General features: G+C 43.0%; 1 protein-coding gene across 1 annotated transcript in view; it reads right to left on the reverse strand.

Annotated features, from left to right (window-relative positions):
- The window catches only part of FECH (ferrochelatase), a 42,815-nt gene extending 20,259 nt beyond the window's left edge, over positions 1 to 22,556 (reverse strand). Inside the window, exons 1-4 of the mRNA XM_057504216.1 lie at positions 22,383 to 22,556; positions 9,572 to 9,698; positions 4,947 to 5,066; positions 3,487 to 3,635 (exon numbers count right to left, since the gene is read on the reverse strand). Coding sequence (XP_057360199.1) covers positions 3,487 to 3,635; positions 4,947 to 5,066; positions 9,572 to 9,698; positions 22,383 to 22,449 — 463 coding nt within the window. The 5' untranslated portion in view covers positions 22,450 to 22,556. The remainder of the gene's footprint in view (positions 1 to 3,486; positions 3,636 to 4,946; positions 5,067 to 9,571; positions 9,699 to 22,382) is intronic.
- Positions 22,557 to 22,930: the final 374 nt, after the last annotated feature.

The raw sequence follows: 22,930 nt of genomic DNA on the forward strand, positions 1-22,930 counted from the left end.
GATTAGAAGTGACAAATGTGCTCGTGCTCCACCTGGGCCGATCCTGAGAAAACAGCAAGTGTGCACAAGACCCCTTGTGGGTGGGGATGGGGTTCGCCCTGCAGCCGGCTGTCCCCAGCAGGACTGCAGGGAGGGAGGAGCACCTGGGATGTCACCAGCCCCACAGCTGGAGGGCACATCTGCCACCGTAAGCCCATAGTACATGACTCACTGGCCCAGCCTTGCCTGCCCAGCCAACACTCTTTGGTGAGAACTGAGAAAAAGGGAACAAGGAACAGAAGAATTGGATTTTTCAACAGTAAAACTTCATTAACTTCCAGCCTATTAATTTAGCTTATGCAATAGTTCAAATGTCTGATCTATACATGACTCTTGGACAGAAATGTGTGAAATAGATATACTGTAATGCTTTTTTATTTGTATCAGATCATGAACCCTATGCCAATGATGGATAATAATAAAAGCTGACATTTATTGGATTTTTGTCATGTACCACGCACCATACTAATGCCTTTTAGGATTAGCTTAAATATTCACAGTGATCCTAGGAGTTGGGTTGTCCTATCATCCCCATTTTTAAGATGAGGCTTAACAAGGTAAAAAATCTGCTTGAAGTCACACAGCCAGGCCTGGGGCAGACAGTTCCCTATTATGCAGCCTGTAAAGAACTGAATTACTTTACTAAGTAACACTAAGTTGAGCTTCATTAAAGGCATCACAGTCCACATAACTAAATTAAAAAATTTTTAATGTATTTTGTGCATTATTTAATGTACTTCTCATGAAATGGTGACACATCCCACCTACTCCCTTCTATATTCCCTAAATTACTCAGTGAAGTGTGAGAAGCAGGGCAAGAAACTTCTCACGTGGTGATCGGGGCGAGCCTCTCAGGGAGGTTGCCTTAGAGCCCCAGCTGGTCATCTTCTTGGTCTTCAATGCAAAGTTCCCCCAAAGAAGTTCCCAAACCTTAAGACTATTTCATTTTTCCTGCATCCACACCCTGTGTGATCATCATACACATTTTAAATAGCATCTCTCGAGTCAGTCTTCAAAAGATTCTCTCCCTGACTCTGAGATAACCGGCCTGCAATAGCAAGGTCCCAATGGAAGCTTCTTGTAAGTAGAAACCATGTTTTTTGACTTTGAGTAACAGTGTCAAGCAGTGCAGGGTACTCAATGGACCACTAATGAATGATGAGTAGGTGGTCTTGGGCCTTATTAAACGCCACTGCCATTCCCCCAGCGCAAGCCTGCTGAAACCATTAGGGGTCACGATTCTAACATGCAGGGGAGAGCAGCAATTCAACTTGCCTGCCTCACATGGTCCCCAGCATGGGCCACAGAGGACGACAATATGCCAAAAGGTCATTAGTGGCAAAGCCCTCCCAGGAACAGGTCCTGGACAAGCTCCCAACATCCAGAGAAACCAAAAGTAGCCTCCAGGAGAATTTATACTCCCTGCCTCCGTGAAGTGCCAGGAAACAGCTCCATGAAGGCAAGTGTGTGGCTTATTCACTGCTTCATCCATCATCACTAAACTGACATATGGCGACTGTTTAGAAATATCTGCTGGCCGCGTGGGTGGAAGATGAACGAATGGCTGTGGGACTTGATGTAGGAAAGAGTGGGGAAGTGAGAGATTAGCAGGGGGGTGAATGGAATGAGCAAAGAGGAAGGACAAGTTCCTGTCACATTAGTAGTGACTGGACAGGCAAGCCATTGAGCTGGTACGTGTTTCATGAATACCCTCAACACATCCCAAAAGGTATAATGAAGAATAATTACTTCTTTTTTCATATAAGTCTCTGTAACATAGAATGCTTAATAACTGATGGTTTAGCATAACTCTTGCTGCAATTTTGACTACGAAAATATGAAGTGGATATTATTATTATTTGGTCCCTACCAAAGCAGGGATTATTCCTAGAATCTAGATACTTGTAAATGTCCTCTCTTTGTACGAAATGGCCACATATTTAAAAAGTCTATGCTTGATAGTAAATGAGACACTGGGTTATATCCAGGTCATTTCACAGGACTTTATCCAGGCCAGCCTGGGAGGCGGAGGCCATCACTGGCTTGTCTGGTCTGGGCAACCTGACAGCCTCACTGTGAAGGGAGGAGGGGGGCGGGAAGCACTTTTTCAAGTCTGACAATTCTACTAGAGTCCTGTATGATAATGGGTACTATATGACACATCAACAGGAAACATGGCATATTTCCACTACCTTTTCACCCTGGAGATAGCAGAGCAATCACAGATATGCTGCAGGTTTATCATAATGAACTGTCCATGACTAGAGGATTTTGCTTTCTATCAAGGAGTTGTGAGTCAAGGTCAGCCAAGATTCCCTCACAAAAGATACCCTGGGGCCTGCGTGGCTGGCTGTATAAGCAATGCCCTAGCCGTAAGTGAAGGCAAAAAAGAGACCTCACGTTCAGAAGCACAATTGAACAACTTTCCAAGTAGGATGAGCTGAAGGCTAGCGCCGTTGTCCCTGTGTGTGATGGGAAGCTGCATTCTGAGGTCAGCCTGAGCTCGATGACAGCTTCTCAGAGAAGAGGGAAATGCTTTCAGTTCTGCCTCATGAGGCTGCTGACCTTGAGGGTCCCCACTGTGTCACACTCCTGTCCAGTTTCTGGAACTCTAAAATGTGTCTGAAATTAAAGGATTTCATGTGTCCTAAGATGCACATTTTTTCTTCTAACATTTCTCTTACTGGTTGGCATCTACAACAGATGCTGTCTTAAAATTAACTGGCAGAGTTGTTAGTGTCTTGATACTATATATATATATATTAAAAAAAGCAATGGTGTGTCCTGCAATCAGTGGCATCTTGAATGCAATTAAATATGGCACTTACAGTTCATTCGTGTAGTTAGTGTTTCATGCTGCACGTGCTTTGTGTGTTGGAGGTTCTCAGAGGGCAGTTACCAGATGTGTGCAGTCGTCTTTCTAGTGCCACGTCTGAGGAGGCACTTACCGGCCTCACAATGGTGATAAGGCCGGGAGCTGAAAGCTGGTCGGTCTCATGGCTGTAGCAGCGAGAGCTAGCTGATTCTGCTCTAGATATTGATCTAATTAGCTATCCACACAGAAAGAAAAGGCAATAGCAGCAGCCTCAATCCATTTTCCAAAGATTTCTTTCCAGCGCAAAGCTATACAAGCCTTTTATTCATGGTACATAGCCTCTTCCTTATAACCTAGCTCAACTTAAGACATACCTCAAACTTACTTGTGAAACTAATATTCCAAATCTTTAGCTTTTTTACTTGTAATGTAAGGAAGTAACAGGAAGAGCTACACAGTCAAGGACAAAGGACAACGCCTGGAAAACTGAGTTAAGGGACTATGCACCGTGCAGGAACGCCTCCAATCGAGAGCTGCCAGCACACAGAGCCGCCCTTGGCACCCAACAGCCCTGCTTTCCCAACTCCTCTGGCATAAAAAACTAGTGAGCTGTTCATTAAGAAGCACTGTACCTGTGTGTGGGGACAGCTCGTCCAGCAGCTCCACCATGGCTTTTCCTTGCTTGGAGGTCCACATCTTGATGGGGGACCCACCTCCAATCCTGCGGTACTGCTCCTGAATTTTGGGGGTTCGGCGTTTGGCGATGATTGGTGCCAGCTTACTAAATCATGTAAGATGTAGGTAAGTGGGTTTCATTCTGCCTTAGCAACCTCAGAAACGTTTTCTACTCAGTTAAGAAGACAAGAAAAATTTTAAGAAGCACCTAAGAAGAGGAAGCCTTTAAAAACAGAAGCTTGAGGTCGCTGACCACAGCCAGCGCTTTGGGCCCAGATGAGAGAAATTAAGTTAGACACTCTATGACAAAGAGCCACGACTGCCCACATGCTGTTCTGGCAGCACGCTCTAAGGACGGAGGGCCCCAGACCCCCATGCAGAGTCCCTGGATGGGTGACAGCCACTATGTGAATACCTCTTGATCCTTCTAGCAGGAACCAGGACACATAAGGCATTACGAGGCACACCTTCCTCTTAATTTAAGAAAATGCCTATGAGCCCCATAGACATACTTGCACATGTGAGCAAAGGTGTACGCACAAGAATGTCCACATGAAACACTGTAAACAACTAAATGTCCATCAGTGAGGTGCTGCTTAAATAAAGATATAACCATTCAGTGCAATTTCACAGTAATGAGAAAAGTGAGCCAGGTCTGTAAAACCTGTGGAACAATCTCCACAACACATTGTACAGTTTCAAAATACATGACTAAGTGCTAAATAATTCACTTAAGTACATTCATTTTGTGTAAAAAAAGGATGTGGCGTGTGTGTGTGTGTGTGTATACATACATAATCTCTCTCTCTCTCTCTATATATATATAGAGAGAGAAAGATACTATTTATGGATGTTTACCTCTGGGGAGGGTAACTAGGAAGCTGGAGTCCAAGGTTAAAAGGATACTTGCTTTTACTGTAAACACTTTTATACTATTTGCATTTTTTAAAAATCACATGTATGTATATTTTCATTATAAAAACCTATTTTAAAAAAAAAGAGAAGGAAAGAGGGAGGGAAGAATGAGAGGAAGGGCAGGACAGCAAGAGTCCACAGTCGCAGAATAAATGAATAATAACTATGGCTTCCCTGAGTGTTAGTCAGCCGTCAAGTGCCAGGTACAAATGAATCTTTCAAAGGTCTTACAGGTACTTCAGCTGTGTCCAGACAGTTTCAGAGCTCTGGGGAGGAAAGGCCTCAAGGAGAATCCCCCCCCAACTCGCTTTCTCTCTCCCCTGCAGTTCTCCCAACATCACACCCTTCTTACATCTGACAGAAAACAGTAACACTGCTCCAGCCACTACCAGACACGCATCACAACCGTCTGTTGTTTTTGAGACTACAGAGCTGAGATACACGTGAGGCAAAATGCGTCGCACAAGTTATGAATAAGTACAGGTATTTATACGTATCTTACTCTTGAATAGGAAACGTCATGAGGTCTCGGTCCAGGAAGAGCCTCAGGAGGAAGTCGTGAACTTCTCCGAGGGTTTCAGGGCCTCCCATGTTTAGCAATAATATTCCGGTTTTGGGCTTCCTATGTAAAATAAAATGCAGTGGTTGATTCGTAAACACTTTTTATTGTCCTCGCGTGTAGAATCTTGGTTCAGCTAGCAAACTCTCACCCAATCTGTTCGGAGCAAAGGGAAAAGCCTATACATCTTTTCACATGACCACCTATTTGGGACCGCATGAGACCTCCCGTTCTGCATGGTCCCAGATCTGCTCCGACCTTCCTCTCCTACCACCACCCAAGGCATAGGTCTTCACTGGGCTCAAAATGTTTCTCTTTTACACTGTCAGCCCTGAACAAAGATTCCATTCTTTAGACACTGAGAGTTAAGGTATAAACCTGAAGCTGTCCTGGGGCTGCAGCCCCTGCTCAGGGGAATGCCTTACGGACACACAGGTTACCCGATCTCTCCAGACTTCAGTTTCCTCACCTGTAAGACAGAGTCCACCAACTACCTCAAAAGTTGTTCTGAGAATTCAACGGGTAGTGCACTGAGTCATTCAGCATGACCTGGCCCACACAGTAGAGAAGCCTTTGGTTTCCCTGTAATTTTAGACCTCCACATACAATACCAACCCATCTCTCATTCTTTTATCTGCTCTCTTCTCTTTAATTATTAAATTATTACTGACTTAAGTTATTTTTTGCTACTCTGTTTCCTTCTCCAGAGCCTGCCTTTACTCCTTCTTCAGTGTCTCCTGCTACAATAAACTACATTTCTCACTTTACATTCAGCTGTCTAGCCTTCGTCTAAATTCAATGTGTAGGTAATTCCTGCAAGAAATTACTCTTACTTATTCAAATTAGTTCCAGGCTAAAGAATGAAGCATTGAATGAGCAAGAAGAGACAAAACGAAAGTCAGGCAGCTTCTGGGAAATTGAAAAAACAAAAGGACAATGCAAAAATGTGAACGTCTAAAATCCAGAGCAGCTCTGGAGTCTGCACAGCTCAAGTGAGATGGACAAGTTCTCCATCCTTAAACCTCACCAGGGGAGAGATGGAGTGGGACCAAGTGCTTCCTGCATTGCTTCTGGAAGCCACCAGAGACCATGACTATGGATTAGAACTATGAGGTCAGAGGCTGGGATGGGACTGTGGAAAACTGGGGGCCTGTGTGCAGTGTGTCCCTGGGAACACGCAGCCATGCAATGGCAGAGAAAGAGTCTGAAGGTGGAAACTAAATGACAAGGAGGGTTCCTTCCACTCATTCTTTTTTTCCTTCTGCATTTGTAAAAACTTAAATAGAATTCACATACCCTAAAATGTGCCATTTTAAACTGTACTGCTCAGTGGTTTTAATACAAGCAGGCGCCATTATCTGCAGGGGAGAATGTTCCAAGAAACCCCCCACCAATGTTCCCTATGCATATTCATACCAATAATAAACTTTAATTTATAAATTAGGCACAGTAAAACAGATTAACAATAGTAATAAAACAGAACAATTATAACAATGTACAATAACAACAGTTATGTGAAACTCTCGACTGCAGGACATTCTGAGACTTCATACTAGTTTTTCCTTGATTTTTGTAAGAGAAATTCATTATACCTCTGGGGTTGCAAGTGGTTAACTGTCCGTGCTGGGGCCTCGCTGGCCTGCGCTCCTGGCCCCAGCCCCTCTCACGGCCTCTCCTGAGAAGGAGCCTTCCTCTCTCGGGCGGCAGGGGCAGTGCTGGTCACACCTGTGTCTGTTACACCCGTTGCAAAGAGATGTCATTGTTCTGTAACTTTTTGACACCCTTGGACTAGAATCCTATCAATGTATTAACAAACTGGTGTTCAGTTTTCTTTTCTCAATGCCTTAAAATTCCAGATGCATCATGTTGTGAATTTGTAATATACCCTAATCTTTCTACTTAAACCACCAGTGTTCTTCTGGGATCCTGTCTTTTACCCTCAAAACCTGTGACTCACAATAAATTAAGAAAATTTTCCCATGGCTTGCTGCCAGCTAACAGATTACTGGTTAAGCAACCCCAGTCAAAGAGACTTACCTAAACCACAGAGGGTATCAATGTGCAAACGAGATTTAGAACTGTTTTTCATCTATAACATCTGAGCTCAGAACAAGAGTGGCGTTAAACAGGATGTTTTGCAACCATGTTGATCTTAGACATGAAAGAGATGCACACGATTTGAAAATACCTAAATACGCGTGCACTTGATTCAAAACTGTGTTGTGCATGATGAATGGAGCATTAGTCAGCCTTGTTCCAACACCCCTCTATTCCAGAATATGAAGTGCAAAGCTTTAGTCAAGTGCCTCTGTCTCTTCTCCCCTCCAGACAGAGCACATCTGAGACTGAGGTCTGAATGGCCAAGTTTCCTTTGTTTGAACATAAGCATATACAGCATAACATATTTAAAACTTCTTTCACTATTTCACCATTTTTATCTTCTGGGACTCTCAATATGAGGCTTTTCCTTTGAACTATTAATTGCACATATCAGAAACTCATGCTCATCAATTAATTAAAAAAACAGAATAATTCTATTATATCGTATTCAGTTGGCATTAAAATAAAAAAGCAAATTCCAGCTCTTCCTTAAACTCCCCAGGTGTAATTGTCCTGAGGCTCTATAGGACCTCTGGAACAGGATTTGGTGAACTACAGCCCATGAGCCAAATACGCACACATACATCCTGCCAGTTTTTATAAATAAAGTTTTATTGGAACACAGTTCCTACTCATTTCCTTATATATTTTCTATGGCTGCTCCGACAATACAATGGCAGAGTTGAACAGAAGCAAAAGAGACCAAATGGTACTGTGTAGGCTTTTACAGACATGTTTGCTGACCCCGGGTCTAGGAGTGCTTGCATGCTGTTACCTAGTCCAGTCTGAGCACTAAGCAGCACAAGGCCTTCATGGTTTCTGGCATCACAAAACGATTCACAGAGATGCTCTTCACTTCATCATCTGCAACATTTAAAAGCTAGAATAACGTACGTGCCCCATAACGTGGGACTGGATAAATAATTGTGATTTCATAAAATACTCCTCGGCTACTAAAATAGTGGAGAATATTTATATTTATATGGTAGACATATTATCAAACATAAAGAGGAATTCATAAAAGTAATATGTGCACAACTGTCACATTCTGGTATATATATATGCTAAGTAAATATTGCTACACATATAATGACAAAATACTGGGTAGTACATTTTTTTCTTTCTTTTTTTTTGCCTGTCTATATTTTCTAAAATGAACCTATTTCTTCTGTATGAATATGATACAGAGTTACTTAACAGAATTTGTATTTTTTAGATTTTTAATTTGAAATCTTTAATATTAAGGCTGAAGAAGGCTTTATCATTGACTTTTGCCACTAGGATAATACAGTAATGAAATAATTTTTCTCCCAGGGTTCCACATTGAATCAGTTCTTCGGGTTACCCTAAACCCTAAATTCCTAAAGCACTTTGTACCGTGACTGAGGTGAGAGAAGAAGGACCACGAGGAGTGAGGAGAGACAGTGTCTCACTCTGTGCACTGTCAGAATGGAGAGAATGGACAGAATGGGTCTGTACCGCCACAATCAGTCTTTCCAGGGAGTTGAAAAGAGATGATTTGGGGTCCAAGCCCAACGCCCTGTCTCCAACAAACCTCAGTTCACTTAGTGCTCAGTCAATGTACCCACGATCACACAGCAAAAAATAACAAACACCGAATAAGGCCATTTTATTTTCACAGCTGTTTAACATTCATTGGCCATCTGGTCTAGCAGCAAGGTCAAGGAGTTCAAAGTTCACAGCTACTCTTTCTTTCACATTAGTGTTAATGTGCATTATTTCTATCTATGTACTTGTCTAAATAATTGCCCTTTCCAGGCTCCTGTCGCCCCTGTACCAGAGGAAAACTTGAGAGCAGCTGTGGCTCCTGTTACGGAAGAGGAAGAGGACACCCGGCCACTAGGCCACGCCTGCTGACATCCGCCCAGCAGCAGAGGGGAGGTATGGGACATGCTCTTCATTTCTTCAACAAAAATACATCCTATTATGTCATAAATAGTTATGATCACTGTGTTAACAGATGGAAAACAATGGTAGAGTTTATTACACAAATTCTTGGTAGATTATTCTTTGTCCTGCACAGGACATACATGTCATGGGTATTATTATATTAGGTTCATAAATACATTTCCAGCAAACATACAATTAGTGTCATGTGACATATTCCAGAACTAAATTCCTACAGGATTTTCAGACTGTTTGTACTCAACTGTGTCCTTTCACAAAAGCCCTGTGAGATTTTTATTGGTCAATCATACCACAATAAAGCTAGAAACAAATTTTTTTAATTTAAAATTTAAAGATCTGTAAAAATTCAAAAAAATTATTTAGAACCTTCATAGGGATGAAATCATAGCTTAACAGCTATTGAAAGGAAGCCGAGAAAATAACATACCAGTGCTTCCATTGGACTTTCCCAGTACCTTTCCTCCAAAGGGAGCTCGGATCCACTGGTATGTGCATCAACAAAGAGAAATCCTGACTGGTACATACAGTTAGACTCATACCTCTTCCCTGGTTGAACTTGAGGTTTGGGGCTCCTGGCACGCTGGGTTGTTTCTGTGGCGGCTGCTCCTGTGGCTCCACCCGACCAGCACCTCCATGGCTGATAGGCCCTCGAGCTGCCGTGCACCACTGTGACAAAATTAAAGTGGCAGCATGAAATCTAGCTGGAAAGTAATTTCTTTTGAAGAGGTCCTCAGGGCATAATTCCTGGATTTAAAATTTTAAGAGGTGCTATAACAGAGGTGATTTTCCCAGCATTTCTCTGCAGGCAGGTGAAGGCAGCTGAGACCTCTATGAGACGTCATGGCGCCCCCTAGCATGGCTTATCAGGACCTGCATGGGAGCTTCTCGAAACCACACACCTCTCCCCGTGTTGGCAGATTTTGATATGATCCCTCGTGAGAATCACTGTGTTCTGAAAGTTACTGACGGCAGCATGCCGCTTATATGAAAGGTGAGGAGCCTGCCCTCACCGCAAAGATTAAGTGCCAGTGATTTAAGGAGTGGAAATTGGGCCAGTTTTCAACCAGTGCACAGATCTCTCATCTGCCTAGAAACCTTCTCCAGTGCTGGGAACCTCAGTATTGATCTTGGACCCTGACAAGGGGCAACTCTGCTTCCAAGGGCTCTTTCTGGCCCTCCTACTGCAGTCTTCACGGCTAAGGATTCATGGAACCCCTAGAGTCCCCAATTCCTGATCAGGCTCCCAGTTTTCAGGACCCCAGAATTCCCACACCCACTTCCAAGGTCTGCACAGGATTCTTTCCTGGATCCACCTTTCTGAGGGCAAATTGCACCATCCGTGTACGCAATTCTTGACCTGCAGGGCAGCCAACAGGCAGCTGTTTGCAGAGGCAAGAGGGGAGCATGAACACAGACTTGGGTATGCAGAAGGCTCTTTGCAATGCAGGACAGAGCCAGCAATGGGAGGAGAAGCAGGAAAGCCTTCAGGCCAGAGGCAACTCTCCCAAGGCCACATTTCTGTAGGAACTTTGAAGAGTTGGAGAGTTCATTCTTCCAGGTCATTATAAAGGTCTACTGGTCAGTGTGGGGGACTAGAACAGACCACAGATTGTTAGCTTGCTATCCCACATATGACATATGGGTCTCCATTTGTACTCTTGTCCTGGGACCCACAAGAGTTAGTTGTGGGCCTGGGAAACCCATCTGACTTGAGAAGTTCACGGGCCATATTCAGTTGTAGCAGAAAGAGCATTCATCCTTAGACAACACACAGTGAAATTAAACCAAAGTCATACAGTAGGTACTGCAGATGGCAACATGGGACAGGGGTCACTGCCGTGCCCCACACTGTACACTGACCTCCTTTTCCCATTCTCACACCAGCAGGTTCAATACCAGCTTGGTATCTGTCTCCCTCTATCGTCCCCCTACTTATGAGTCAAAGGTGTCCTGGTGGGGAACTTGGGAAGCAGACCAGTAGATCTGACTCTAAATCCAGTTCTGCCGTTTACCTGTAGTATGACTGGGGCCGGATTATAATCTTTTGGAGCCTTAGTTTTCCCAGCTGTGAAATGATGACCCTTGGGAGGATTTCAGCATGGCATCTGCCACACGTGATTAGTGCTGGCATTCGGTTCATTTCCAAGTGTCTAGAGCACAGGGAGTACACCTGCTTTGATTTTTTTTATCACCTAGCATGTCTATAAGATATAGGAGAATGGTATCTCCAGGCCACTTAGATTTCCAGCTATCCAGATGGTGCACATTCCCAACAGAGCCAATTACGTGAGCTTGTGCTGACCAGTCCTTATTAACTCAAAGTGGAAGTGCAAAGATTGACATAAAGAAGTTCAATTCTACTCAAATGAAGTCTCAAACCAACTCACATCTCCTTATTTTAGGTAAGTTCAATTCTGAATTGCATGAGGTTTAACCAGGTTCTCAATCATACTGTGATGTCTACAATTCGTTCTATGAATGAGATTATACCAGATTCTATGGGCTATCAGAACAACTTTGGCATTACATATTTTGACTGCTAGTAATTAGATTTCCTCCTTTGAAGCTTAAAAACAGGGTAGCAGGGGGCAGGAAGTGAGGGTGAAACTAGATTATCCAACTAGTACATTAATTTCCTAGTACAATTTGGGAACTGGTAGCATTTGAGCTACCAAACCACTGCCATGTCCTCTACTTTCAAAATTGTCTTCTCTGTGGCTGAATAAGTTTCTCAGAGAAGGGTTATGATGCTAATAATGACCCTTTCCACTCAGTGTAGGGTTAATACACCCACTCACAAGGACTTCTCTAAGAAAACACTCCTCTCCACTTAGGATCAGAAGATTCTAGAGAAACAAAGAATGTCTCCTACCAAATGATCATCAGTCACCTGGCTAAGGGAGTTTAAAGGAATCATTCAAAGAGAGGACCAACTGAGATTTCTGAACACACTCAGCTCACAGCTGAGGAGACATCTGAAGGCACAGGCAGCATTCTGCGGTATAGCAAATAGATATTCTAGAGCCGGAGTCTGAGTGGAAATCCTAGATAGGATCAAACAAGTACGATGTGGCAGTATTTGGGCAACCTACTGAGCTATTCCAAGCCTCAATTTTCTCATCTGTAAAGTGGTGATAAGGCCAACCCTGCCTTGGCTGTTTGTGAAGGGCTGTTGTGTAGATTAGGAAAAAAGTTTTAAGTCTGTGTTCCCCCAAGAACAGTCCCTGGCACACGGCATGTAGTTAAGCAAGAGGTAAGAACTCTCAAAAGTAGGGACTTACCCACTTATGAACTAAGACCAATAATTCTAACCCTACGCTTTACATGGACACTGGTCTACCTTTGGAAGGCCTACCAACAATAAAAGCTATAGCACAGGGATATGCAGAAGAAGAGAAGGTGATATAAGAAAGCCAAAGTTCATAACTCCTGGATAAGCCTAACAGATGAATCATTCAAAAGTATACCTGTGACTTAAGTTCATGAGTGTCAACATGTCCTTCAAAACCCAATTACTTAATGGTTTGGATGCTTGAGGGTGAGACAAGGAAGAGTAGAAAAGCAAGACATAAAGATACAAGTACTTAAATATACAGTAGAGTCCTTTTCTATCACCTAGATGAGGATTATTTCAAAAGGTATATGTATATTATAAAAATATGTACCATTTGAAAAATTAACAGCAAAAATGGTTCTATATTGTGACTATAAACACTTGGGAGACTTTAAAAAAATTACTTATTTTCTGGTATGTAGCCAAAATGCTCTAATGTCTTTAAACACTGATATTCTTTTTTATCATTCTAAAATTTTTTTTTCTAATGACAAAAGACATATGCTTAGTGTAGAAAATTTGGAAGGAAAAAGGCACTAAGGAAACAATAATTCATTATTCTATTGATTTTCTGACAAAAAAATATATAGTATATATAGTAATGGCCCACCCGAGAGATTCTTATTCTCTAATACATTAATTCTATAATGTTAACACTTTCAGAATTGGTTTTCAGAAATACTATTCAATTTTTTCTAACCCTGATCATGTTAATCCCTTCATATCAAATGAGATGATAAACGAATTATAAGTACATCTTAAAATCAGAGTCTGTAATTCAATCAGAGTTCAATTCTGCTTCTGTTCTGGTCCCCAAATCCTTCCACCTGGTTATTTATAACCTGGACAGCTCATTTAGTTTCTCAGATTGTTGTTCATGTACTCAAATCTGTCAGATTTTGAGAGCCTGTCAGACTTTCTCTGCCACAGAAGGGGGTCAATGAAAGAAAAGACTAATTTGATACTTCTTTCATCCCCATTACTGGCACCGAAATTCCTCTTCTTAAAAAGACAATGATTTCTGGGAGCCAACATGGCGGCGTGAGTAGGACAGTGGGAATCTCCTCCCAAAAACATATATATTTTTGAAAATACAACAGATACAACTAATCCTAAAAGAGAGACCAGAAGACACAGGACAACAGCCTGACTACATCCACACGTGCGAGAGCCCAGCGCCTGGTGAAAGGGGTAAGATACAAGCCCCGGCCCCGCGGGACCTGAGTGCCCCTCCCCCCAGCTCCCGGCAGGAGAGAGAGGGAGCCCAGGACTGCTGAACACCCAGCCCCAGCCACCCGCACCAGAGCGCAGACACAGTGCATGCATGGAGGGCTGGAAACTAGGGAAACAGGGCAGCAAGACCTCTGAGCGGGTGCCGAAGCTGATGCCCCTGGGACAAACAAAAGTGAGGGCTTTTTGAAAGTCCTAAAGGGACAGGGATTTAACAGCTGGATGGAAACAACACAGGTCACAGCCCAGTGGCTGGAAATTACAGGGAAAACCGGGCGCACTAACCCCCTCGGCAACATCTCTGAGACCCCTCATGGAGGTAAACAGCCAAACAGCGCCCCCCGCCGTCCATTACCCCTCCCGGCGCTGCGAAAACAGAGAAACAGCCTAAGGCAAAACGCCCACAGAAACGAAAATTCCTACACTTTGGCCGGGCAAGACACAAAGACCCAGCCTACACGCAATTACCCAACACAAGCCACTAGGGGTCGCAGTTGTCCCAGTAAAGAAAGGCCAGTAGCAGGTGAAAAGTTTGGCCCTCCCAGCTGACAGTCAATAGCACCTGTCAACATGAAAAGGCAAAAAAATATGATCCAGACAAGACTAACCCAGACAGCTTCAGCATCTGCTACATCTTCCCCTGAGAAGGAACCTGGGGAGATAGATTTAGCCAGTCTTCCTGAAAAAGAATTCAAAACAAAAGTCATAACCATGCTGATGGACTTGCAGAGAAATATGCAAGAACTAAGGAGGGAGAATACAGAAATAAAACAAGCTCCGGAAGGACTTCAAAACAGAATGGACGAGATGCAAGAGACCATTAATGGACTAGAAAACAGAGAACAGGAACGCAGAGAAGCTGATGCAGAGAGAGATAAAAGGATCTCCAGGAATGAAAGAATTTTAAGAGAGCTGAGTGACCAACGAAAAGGAACAATATACGAATTATAGGGATACCAGAAGAAGTAGAGAGAGAAAAAGGGATAGAAAGTGTCTTTGAAGAAATAATTGCTGAAAACTTCCCCAAACTAGGGGAAGAAATGGCCTCTCAGACCACAGAGGTACACAGAACTCCCATGACAAGGGATCCAAGGAGGGCAACACCAAGACACATAATACTTAAAATGGCAAAGATCAAAGACAAGGATAAAGTATTAAAGGCAGCCAGAGAGAAAAAAAAGGTTACCTACAAAGGAAAACCCATCAGGCTATCATCAGACTTCTCAACAGAAACCCTACAGGCCAGAAGAGAATGGCATGATATACTTAATGCAACGAAACAGAAGGGCCTCGAACCAAGACTACTGTATCCAGCACGAATATCATTTAAATATGAAGGAGGGATTAAACAATTCCCAGACAAGCAAAAGTTGAGGGAATTTGCCTCCCACAAACCACCTCTTCAGGGCATCCTACAAGGACTGCTCTAGATGGGAGCACTCCTAGAAAGAGCACATAACAAAACACCCAACATATGAAGAAGGGAGGAGGAGGAATAAGAAGGGAGAGAAATAAAGAATCATCAGACCGCATTTATAATAGCTCAACAAGTGAGTTAAGTTAGACAGTAAGATAGTAAAGAAGCTAACCCTGAACCTTTGGTAACCACAAACTTAAAGCCTGCAATGGCAATAAGTTCATACCTTTCAATAATCACCCTAAATGTAAATGGACTGAATGCACCAATCAAAAGACACAGAGTAATAGAATGGATAAAAAAGCAAGATCCATCCATATGCTGCTTACAAGAGACTCACCTCAAACACAAAGACATGCACAGACTTAAAGTCAAGGGATGGAAAAAGATATTTCATGCAAACAACAAAGAGAAGAAAGCAGGTGTTGCAATTCTGGTATCAGACAAAACAGACTTCAAAATACAGAAAGTAACAAAAGACAAAGAAGGACATTACATAATGATAAAGGGCTCAGTCCAACAAGAGGATATAACCATTATAAATATATATGCACCCAATACGGGAGCACCAACATACCTGAAACAAATATTAACAGAACTAAAGGAGGAAATAGAATGCAATGCATTCATTCTAGGAGACTTCAACACACCACTCACTCCAAAGGACAGGTCCACCAGACAGAAAATAAGTAAGGACACAGAGGCACTGAACAACACACTAGAACAGATGGACCTAATAGACATCTACAGAACTCTATATCCAAAAGCAACAGGATACACATTCTTCTCAAGTGCACATGGAACATTCTCCAGAATAGACCACATACTAGGCCACAAAAAGAGCCTCAGTAAATTCCAAAAGATTGAAATCCTACCAACCAACTTTTCAGACCACAAAGGCATAAAACTAGAAATAAACTGTACAAAGAAAGCAAAAAGGCTCACAAACACATGGAGGCTTAACAACACGCTCCTAAATAATCAATGAATCAATGACCAAATCAAAATGGAGATCCAGCAATATATGGAAACAAACGACAACAACAACACTAAGCCCCAACTTCTGTGGGACACAGCAAAAGCAGTCTTAAGAGGAAAGTTTATAGCAATCCAAGCATATTTAAAAAAAGAAGAACAATCCCAAATGAATGGTCTAATGTCACAATTATCGAAATTGGAAAAAGAAGAACAGATGAGGCCTAAGGTCAGCAGAAGGAGGGACATAATAAAGATCAGAGAAGAAATAAATAAAATTGAGAAGAATAAAACAATAGCAAAAATCAATGAAACCAAGAGCTGGTTCTTCGAGAAAATAAACAAAATAGATACGCCTCTAGCCAGACTTATTAAGAGGAAAAGAGAGTCAACACACATCAACAGTATCAGAAACGAGAAAGGAAAAATCACGACGGACCCCACAGAAATACAAAGAATTATTAGAGAATACTATGAAAACCTATATGCTAACAAGCTGGGAAACCTAGGAGAAATGGACAACTTCCTAGAAAAATAGAACCTTCCAAGACTGACCCAGAAAGAAACAGAAAATCTAAACAGACCAATTACCAGCAACAAAATTGAAGCGGTAATCAAAAAACTACCAAAGAACAAAACCCCCGGGCCAGATGGATTTACCTCAGAATTTTATCAGACATACAGGGAAGGCATAGTACCCATTCTCCTTAAAGTTTTCCAAAAAAATAGAAGAGGAGGGTATACTCCCAAACTCATTCTATGAAGCTAACATCACCCTAATATCAAAACCAGGCAAAGACCCCACCAAAAAAGAAAACTACAGACCAATATCCCTGATGAACACAGATGCAAAAATACTCAAGAAAATATTAGCAAACCTAATTCAAAAATACATCAAAAGGATCATACACCATGACCAAGTGGAATCCATCCCAGGGATGCAAGGATGGTACAACATTCGAAAGTCCATCAACATCATCCACCACATCAACAAAAAGAAAGACAGAAACCACATGATCATCTCCATAGATGCTGAAAAAGCATTTGACAAAGTTCAACATCCATTCATGATAAAAACTCTCAGCAAAATGGGAATAGAGGGCAAGTACCTCAACATAATAAAGGCCATCTATGAAAAACCCACAGCCAACATTATATTGAACAGCGAGAGGCTGAAAGCTTTTCCTCTGAGATCGGGAACTAGACAGGGATGCCCACTCTCCCCACTGTTATTTAACATAGTACTGGAGGTCCTAGCCACAGTAATCAGACAAAACAAAAAAATACAAGGAATCCAGATTGGTAAAGAAGAAGTTAAACTGTCACTATTTGCAGATGACATGATACTGTACATAAAAAACCCTAAAGACTCCACCCCAAAACTACTAGAACTGATATCGGAATACAGCAAAGTTGCAGGATACAAAATCAACACACAGAAATCTGTGGCTTTCCTATACACTAACAATGAACCAACAGAAAGAGAAATCAGGAAAACAACTCCATTCAGAATTGCATAAAAAAAAAAAATACCTAGGAATAAACCTAACCAAAGAAGTGAAAGACTTATACTCTGAAAACTACAAGTCACTCTTAAGAGAAATTAAAGGGGACACTAACAGATGGAAATGCATCCCATGCTCGTGGCTAGGAAGAATTAATATCGTCAAAATGGCCATCCTGCCCAAAGCAATATACAGATTTGATGCAATCCCTATGAAACTACCAGCAACATTCTTCAATGAACTGGAACAGATAATTCAAAAATTCATATGGAAACACCAAAGACCCCGAATAGCCAAAGCAATCCTGAGAAAGAAGAATAAAGTAGGGGGATCTCACTCCCCAACTTCAAGCTCTACTGTAAAGCCATAGTAATCAAGACAATTTGGTACTGGCACAAGAGCAGAGCCACAGACCAATGGAACAGACTAGAGAATCCAGACATTAACCCAGACATATATGGTGAATTAATATTTGATAAAGGAGCCATGGACATACAATGGGGAAATGACAGTCTCTTCAACAGATGGTGCTGGCAAAACTGGACAGCTACATGTAGGAGAATGAAACTGGACCATTGTCTAACCCCATATACAAAAGTAAACTCAAAATGGATCAAAGACCTGAATGTAAGCCATGAAACCATTAAACTCTTGGAAGAAAACATAGGCAAAAACCTCTTAGACATAAACATGAGTGACCTCTTCTTGAAAATATCTCCCCGGGCAAGGAAAACAACAGCAAAAATGAACAAGTGGGACTATATTAAGCCGAAAAGCTTCTGTACAGCAGAAGACACCATCAATAGAACAAAAAGGAACCCTACAGTATGGGAGAATATATTTGAAAATGACACATCCGATAAAGGCTTGACATCCAGAATATATAAAGAGCTCACACGCCTCAACAAACAAAAAACAAATAACCCAATTAAAAAATGGGCAGAGGAACTGAACAGACGGTTTTCCAAAAAAGAAATACAGATGGCCAACAGACACATGAAAAGATGCTCCACATTGCTAATTATCAGAGAAATGCAAATTAAAACTACAATGAGGTATCACCTCACACCAGTAAGGATGGCTGCCATCCAAAAGACAAACAACAACAAATGTTGGCGAGGCTGTGGAGAAAGGGGAACCCTCCTACACTGCTGGTGGGAATGTAAATTAGTTCAACCATTGTGGAAAGCAGTATGGATGTACATCAAAATGCTCAAAACAGACTTACCATTTGACCCAGGAATTGCACTCCTAGGAATTTACCCTAAGAATGCAGCAATCAAGTATGAGAAAGACCAATGCACCCCTATGTTTATTGCAGCACTATTTACAATAGCGAAGAACTGGAAGCAACCTAAATGTCCATCGATAGATGAATGGATAAAGATGTGGTACATATACACAATGGAATACTACTCAGCCATAAGAAAAGGGCAAATCCAATCATTTGCAGCAACATGGATGGAGCTGGAGGGTATTATGCTCAGTGAAACAAGCCAAGCGGAGAAAGAGAAATACCAAATTATTTCACTCATCTGTGGGGTATAAGAACAAAGGAAAAACTGAAGGAACAAAACAGCAACAGAATCACAGAACTCAAGAATGGACTAACAGGTACCAAAGGGAAAGGGACTGGGGAGGATGGGTGGGTAGGGAGGGATAAGGGGGGGGAGAAAAAGGAGGGTATTAAGATTAGCATGCATGGGGGGGTGGGAGAAAGGGGAGGGCTGTACAACACAGAGAAGACAAGTAGTGATTCTACAACATTTTGCTACGCTGATGGACAGTGACTGTAAAGGGGTATAAATGGGGGACCTGGTATAGGGGAGAGCCTAGTAAACATAATATTCGTCAAGTAAGTGTAGATTAATGATACCAAAAAAAAAAAAAGGCAGTTCCTGTGTGGGGACCTCCAGTGAGTTCTACACAAGGGTATAAAGGGCATATAAAAGTGTAGGCAAAAGGCCTGTTTGTGTTTATACAGAGGATCAAAGCCTAATTTGGCTACCCCGAAAATGAACTAAGATACGATATGAAAAAGAGCTTCCAACATCAGCACTCTCTGGAAGACTCATGCCAGAAGATGATCATCAAAAAACCCCAACAAAGATCCACGCACTGCTACAGGTGTAGATGCACTCATCCCACCAGTTCCTGGAATTGCCATGGGAATGAAGAAGGAGATATCTAAGCTGGCCTGTGCATACAGTAAAACAACAAATTTGACTGGATCTATACTGTTGGAACTCAATCAAGAATTAGGAGAAGTGCAAATTGTAGCGCTCCAAAATCTTACGACTACAGACTATTTACTGTTAAAAGAACATATGGGATGTGAACAGTCCCCAGGAATGGGTGATTTTAATTTGTCTGATTTCTCTCAGACTGTTCAAGTTCAGTTGGACAATACCCACCATATTATAGATAAGTTTTCACAAATGCCTAAGGTGCCTAACTGGTCTTCTTGGTTTCACTGGAGATGGCTGGTAATTACAGGTATGCTTTGGTTATGTAACTATACTCCTATTATGTTAATGTGTGTGTGCAATTTAATTAGTAGTTTAAAACCTATACATGTTGAAGTTACTCTACAAGAAGATATGTCAAAGAAATAATCAATCTTCCCATGTTTTCTTCCGCCTGCTACTTCTATAGCTTTTCTTCTTCCTTCCTAACTACAACCCTTAAATAGAATTCATGCCTCATATCGAATTTGCCGAGTATCATAATTCTTCCAAGTGGTAAAGATACCTCAAGACAAATGCTGGGCATAGAAGCCACAGGGCATAAATATGCCAAGAAGTAAAAAGCTAACCTTTTCAAACAGTAAGGCTTCTCTCTCACTTACCAACTTAACATTTCCCTGTATGGCCCCGGAAGATGACTGATTAGCCAGAGACGGGTAAGATTCCTCAAGGGAGGAACAACCTAAGACAGGCACAGTCGCAGGGGGGCCATCAGATGAGAAAAAGGGGGATCAACAGAGGTGAGGCTTAGAACCGCCCCCCCCACCCCTGTTCTGAGAGAAATCTTCTGCATCTGTGGATGTTTTATGGCCCTTGTCTAGCTTGGATTAACACATAGTCTACAGGCACACACCTGATCATCTACATTTGCTCTCTTACAACACTAAACTATGTTTTCTACCTTTATCTTGTATCTACCCACCACTTCAGAATTTTATTAAAAATAATAATAATAAAGAGAGAAATGTGGTATCCACATATAAATGAAGTATAAAAATCAAATGAGTATTCATATTTGAACTGACTGTTTATAGTTCATAATGCATGAGCAAAACCGAAAGCTTCTGTGATGACTGCCCTTGTAATGTTCACCAGGTAACTTACTCACTATGTAAGAATTTGTTCTCCATGTAAGAACTTGTTTGTTATGCTTCAGAAGATTGGAGACTGATGAAAATTAGGCTTGGGGTGGATTAATGATTGTGCATTGAGCATTGATCCCCCTATACAGAATTTTATTGTTGTTAACAACCATTTGATCAATAAATATGAGAGATGCCCTCACACACACAAAAAAAAATACATACACACTTCCAATTGTAAAATAAATAAGTAACCAGGATGTAATGTATAGCATAAGGAATATAGTCAAAATATTGTAACAACTTGGTATGGTGATAGCTGGTACCTAGAATTATCATGTATATAAATGTTGAATCACTGTGTTGTACACCTGAAACTAACGTAATACTGTGTGTCAACTACCCTTCAATAAAAAATAATTATCTAAAAAAAAAGACAATGCCTTTTGTCTCCCAGTGCCCATGGTGACCTGATCTTCATCGTACAGTGAATGATCGTAATTATTTTCCCAACACAGGCACCTGTAATAAGATACGGACATTCAGAGTGGATTCTCTCCACCCCCTCTTAGGAGATGCCAGGTGAATTAGGGGACTTCTCAGAAAAATAAAAGGTCTGTGTCCAGTCACCCTCAAATGGGTTAATTATGCATCTTAGTATGTGGCAGGCTTTTACATAATAATAACTGAACATTTTGAGGGTCTCCATGTATCTACTGTGTGTCAGGCACTGGACAACAGGCTCTACGGGCTAATCTTCCTGACAAGCCTATTAAGTATCACCTCTCTCCTTTTACCTTTACCAAAGCTCAAGCCAGGCTGAGTGCCTTGCTCAAGGGGGTCACTGTTCTACAGCGCCAGTGTCCCAGCCAGGTGTGTCTTTGACCCAGAGTACCGTCAGCTCATCCTGTGGACATAACCTACATTCATGGTTTGCATCTGAAACGTGTAGGGTTGTCAGTGGGTCTTATCTGTTCTCCAAGTATCTCTAGAAAACAGTAGCCCAAGCTGCTGTGCCGCGGGCGGTCCTGCTGCCAAGCACAGGGAGCACCGTGTGATGTCAGGGGCTAGCGCGGAGCAGCCGTGGGCACACTGTGGCCTCCATTACCTGGGAAAGACCCCAGGCCAGACTCCCTTGGTGATGATGGAGATGATGCCTTCCCGTCCTCTCTGTAGCCGGCATTTTACGCGCACAGACCCTCCCTCCCGTAATCCTCACCACCCTGTGACTGTCACTATTCTGACTTCACAGATGAGAACTAGGCTCTGAGAAATGCAGCCACTGCTCACGGCCAGCCAGCTGGCCCACGGACTCCGAGCCCTCTCCCAGCGGCCTCCCGGGGCCCGCACGGGACCCAGGAACCCCCTCAAGCCCCTCCCTGGGGAGGTCCCCTTTCCGGTCCCTTCTCCGCGCCGCGCCTCGCCCGGTCGCGCTGCTGCCTGCGCAGCCCGCCGCCGCTCCCGCCAGCCCCCCGGTGTGGGGACTCCGGCGCGAGCTGCCTGCTGTCCCCGCCGTCCCAGGGACCCCGGCTTCGGCGGCGGCCCCGACAGCCCCACTTACGCCGATGGCGGAGCAAGGCGCCCGCAGCTCGCAGGGCCGCAGCCATGTTTGCGCCGCCTGAAAGCATTCCCGGGGCAGCGTCTGCCAGGCCTCGGTTCCTCCCGCGGGGCGCGCTCAGGAGTCAAGCCCACTGGCGCCGAGCCCAGGGAGCCCCCACGGCGGCCACGGGCCACCTTATCTCGAGGCAGCCCCTGCGCCCGGGCTGCACGCCCGCCCCTCCTCCGCAGGCCGGCCTGGGGGCGGGGCCACTGGTGACACGCCCCTCGCGGGGGCCGCCCACCAAAAGGCGGTGCCCTGGGTGAGAGAGGACGCGCTTCCACCGCGCTCGCAGGTGACCGGTCACCCTGTTCGCATGCCCTGCGTGCATCTGCCACCCTTCCGAGGCCGGAACTGGAGCCACAGCCTAGCAGAGGGCGTTCTAGACATTTCCATTACTGTTACTTTATATGAGGATACTGGTGTCTCGTTCTCCAGGTTGCTAGCACATCTGTGCCGATCTTTTGTTGTGCTTTGTTTTCGGGAATAAGTAAAGTAATTATATATATATT

This window comes from Manis pentadactyla, chromosome 6 (genome assembly GCF_030020395.1).
Source record: "Manis pentadactyla isolate mManPen7 chromosome 6, mManPen7.hap1, whole genome shotgun sequence".
In the NCBI taxonomy this organism is placed as follows: Eukaryota; Metazoa; Chordata; class Mammalia; order Pholidota; family Manidae; genus Manis; species Manis pentadactyla.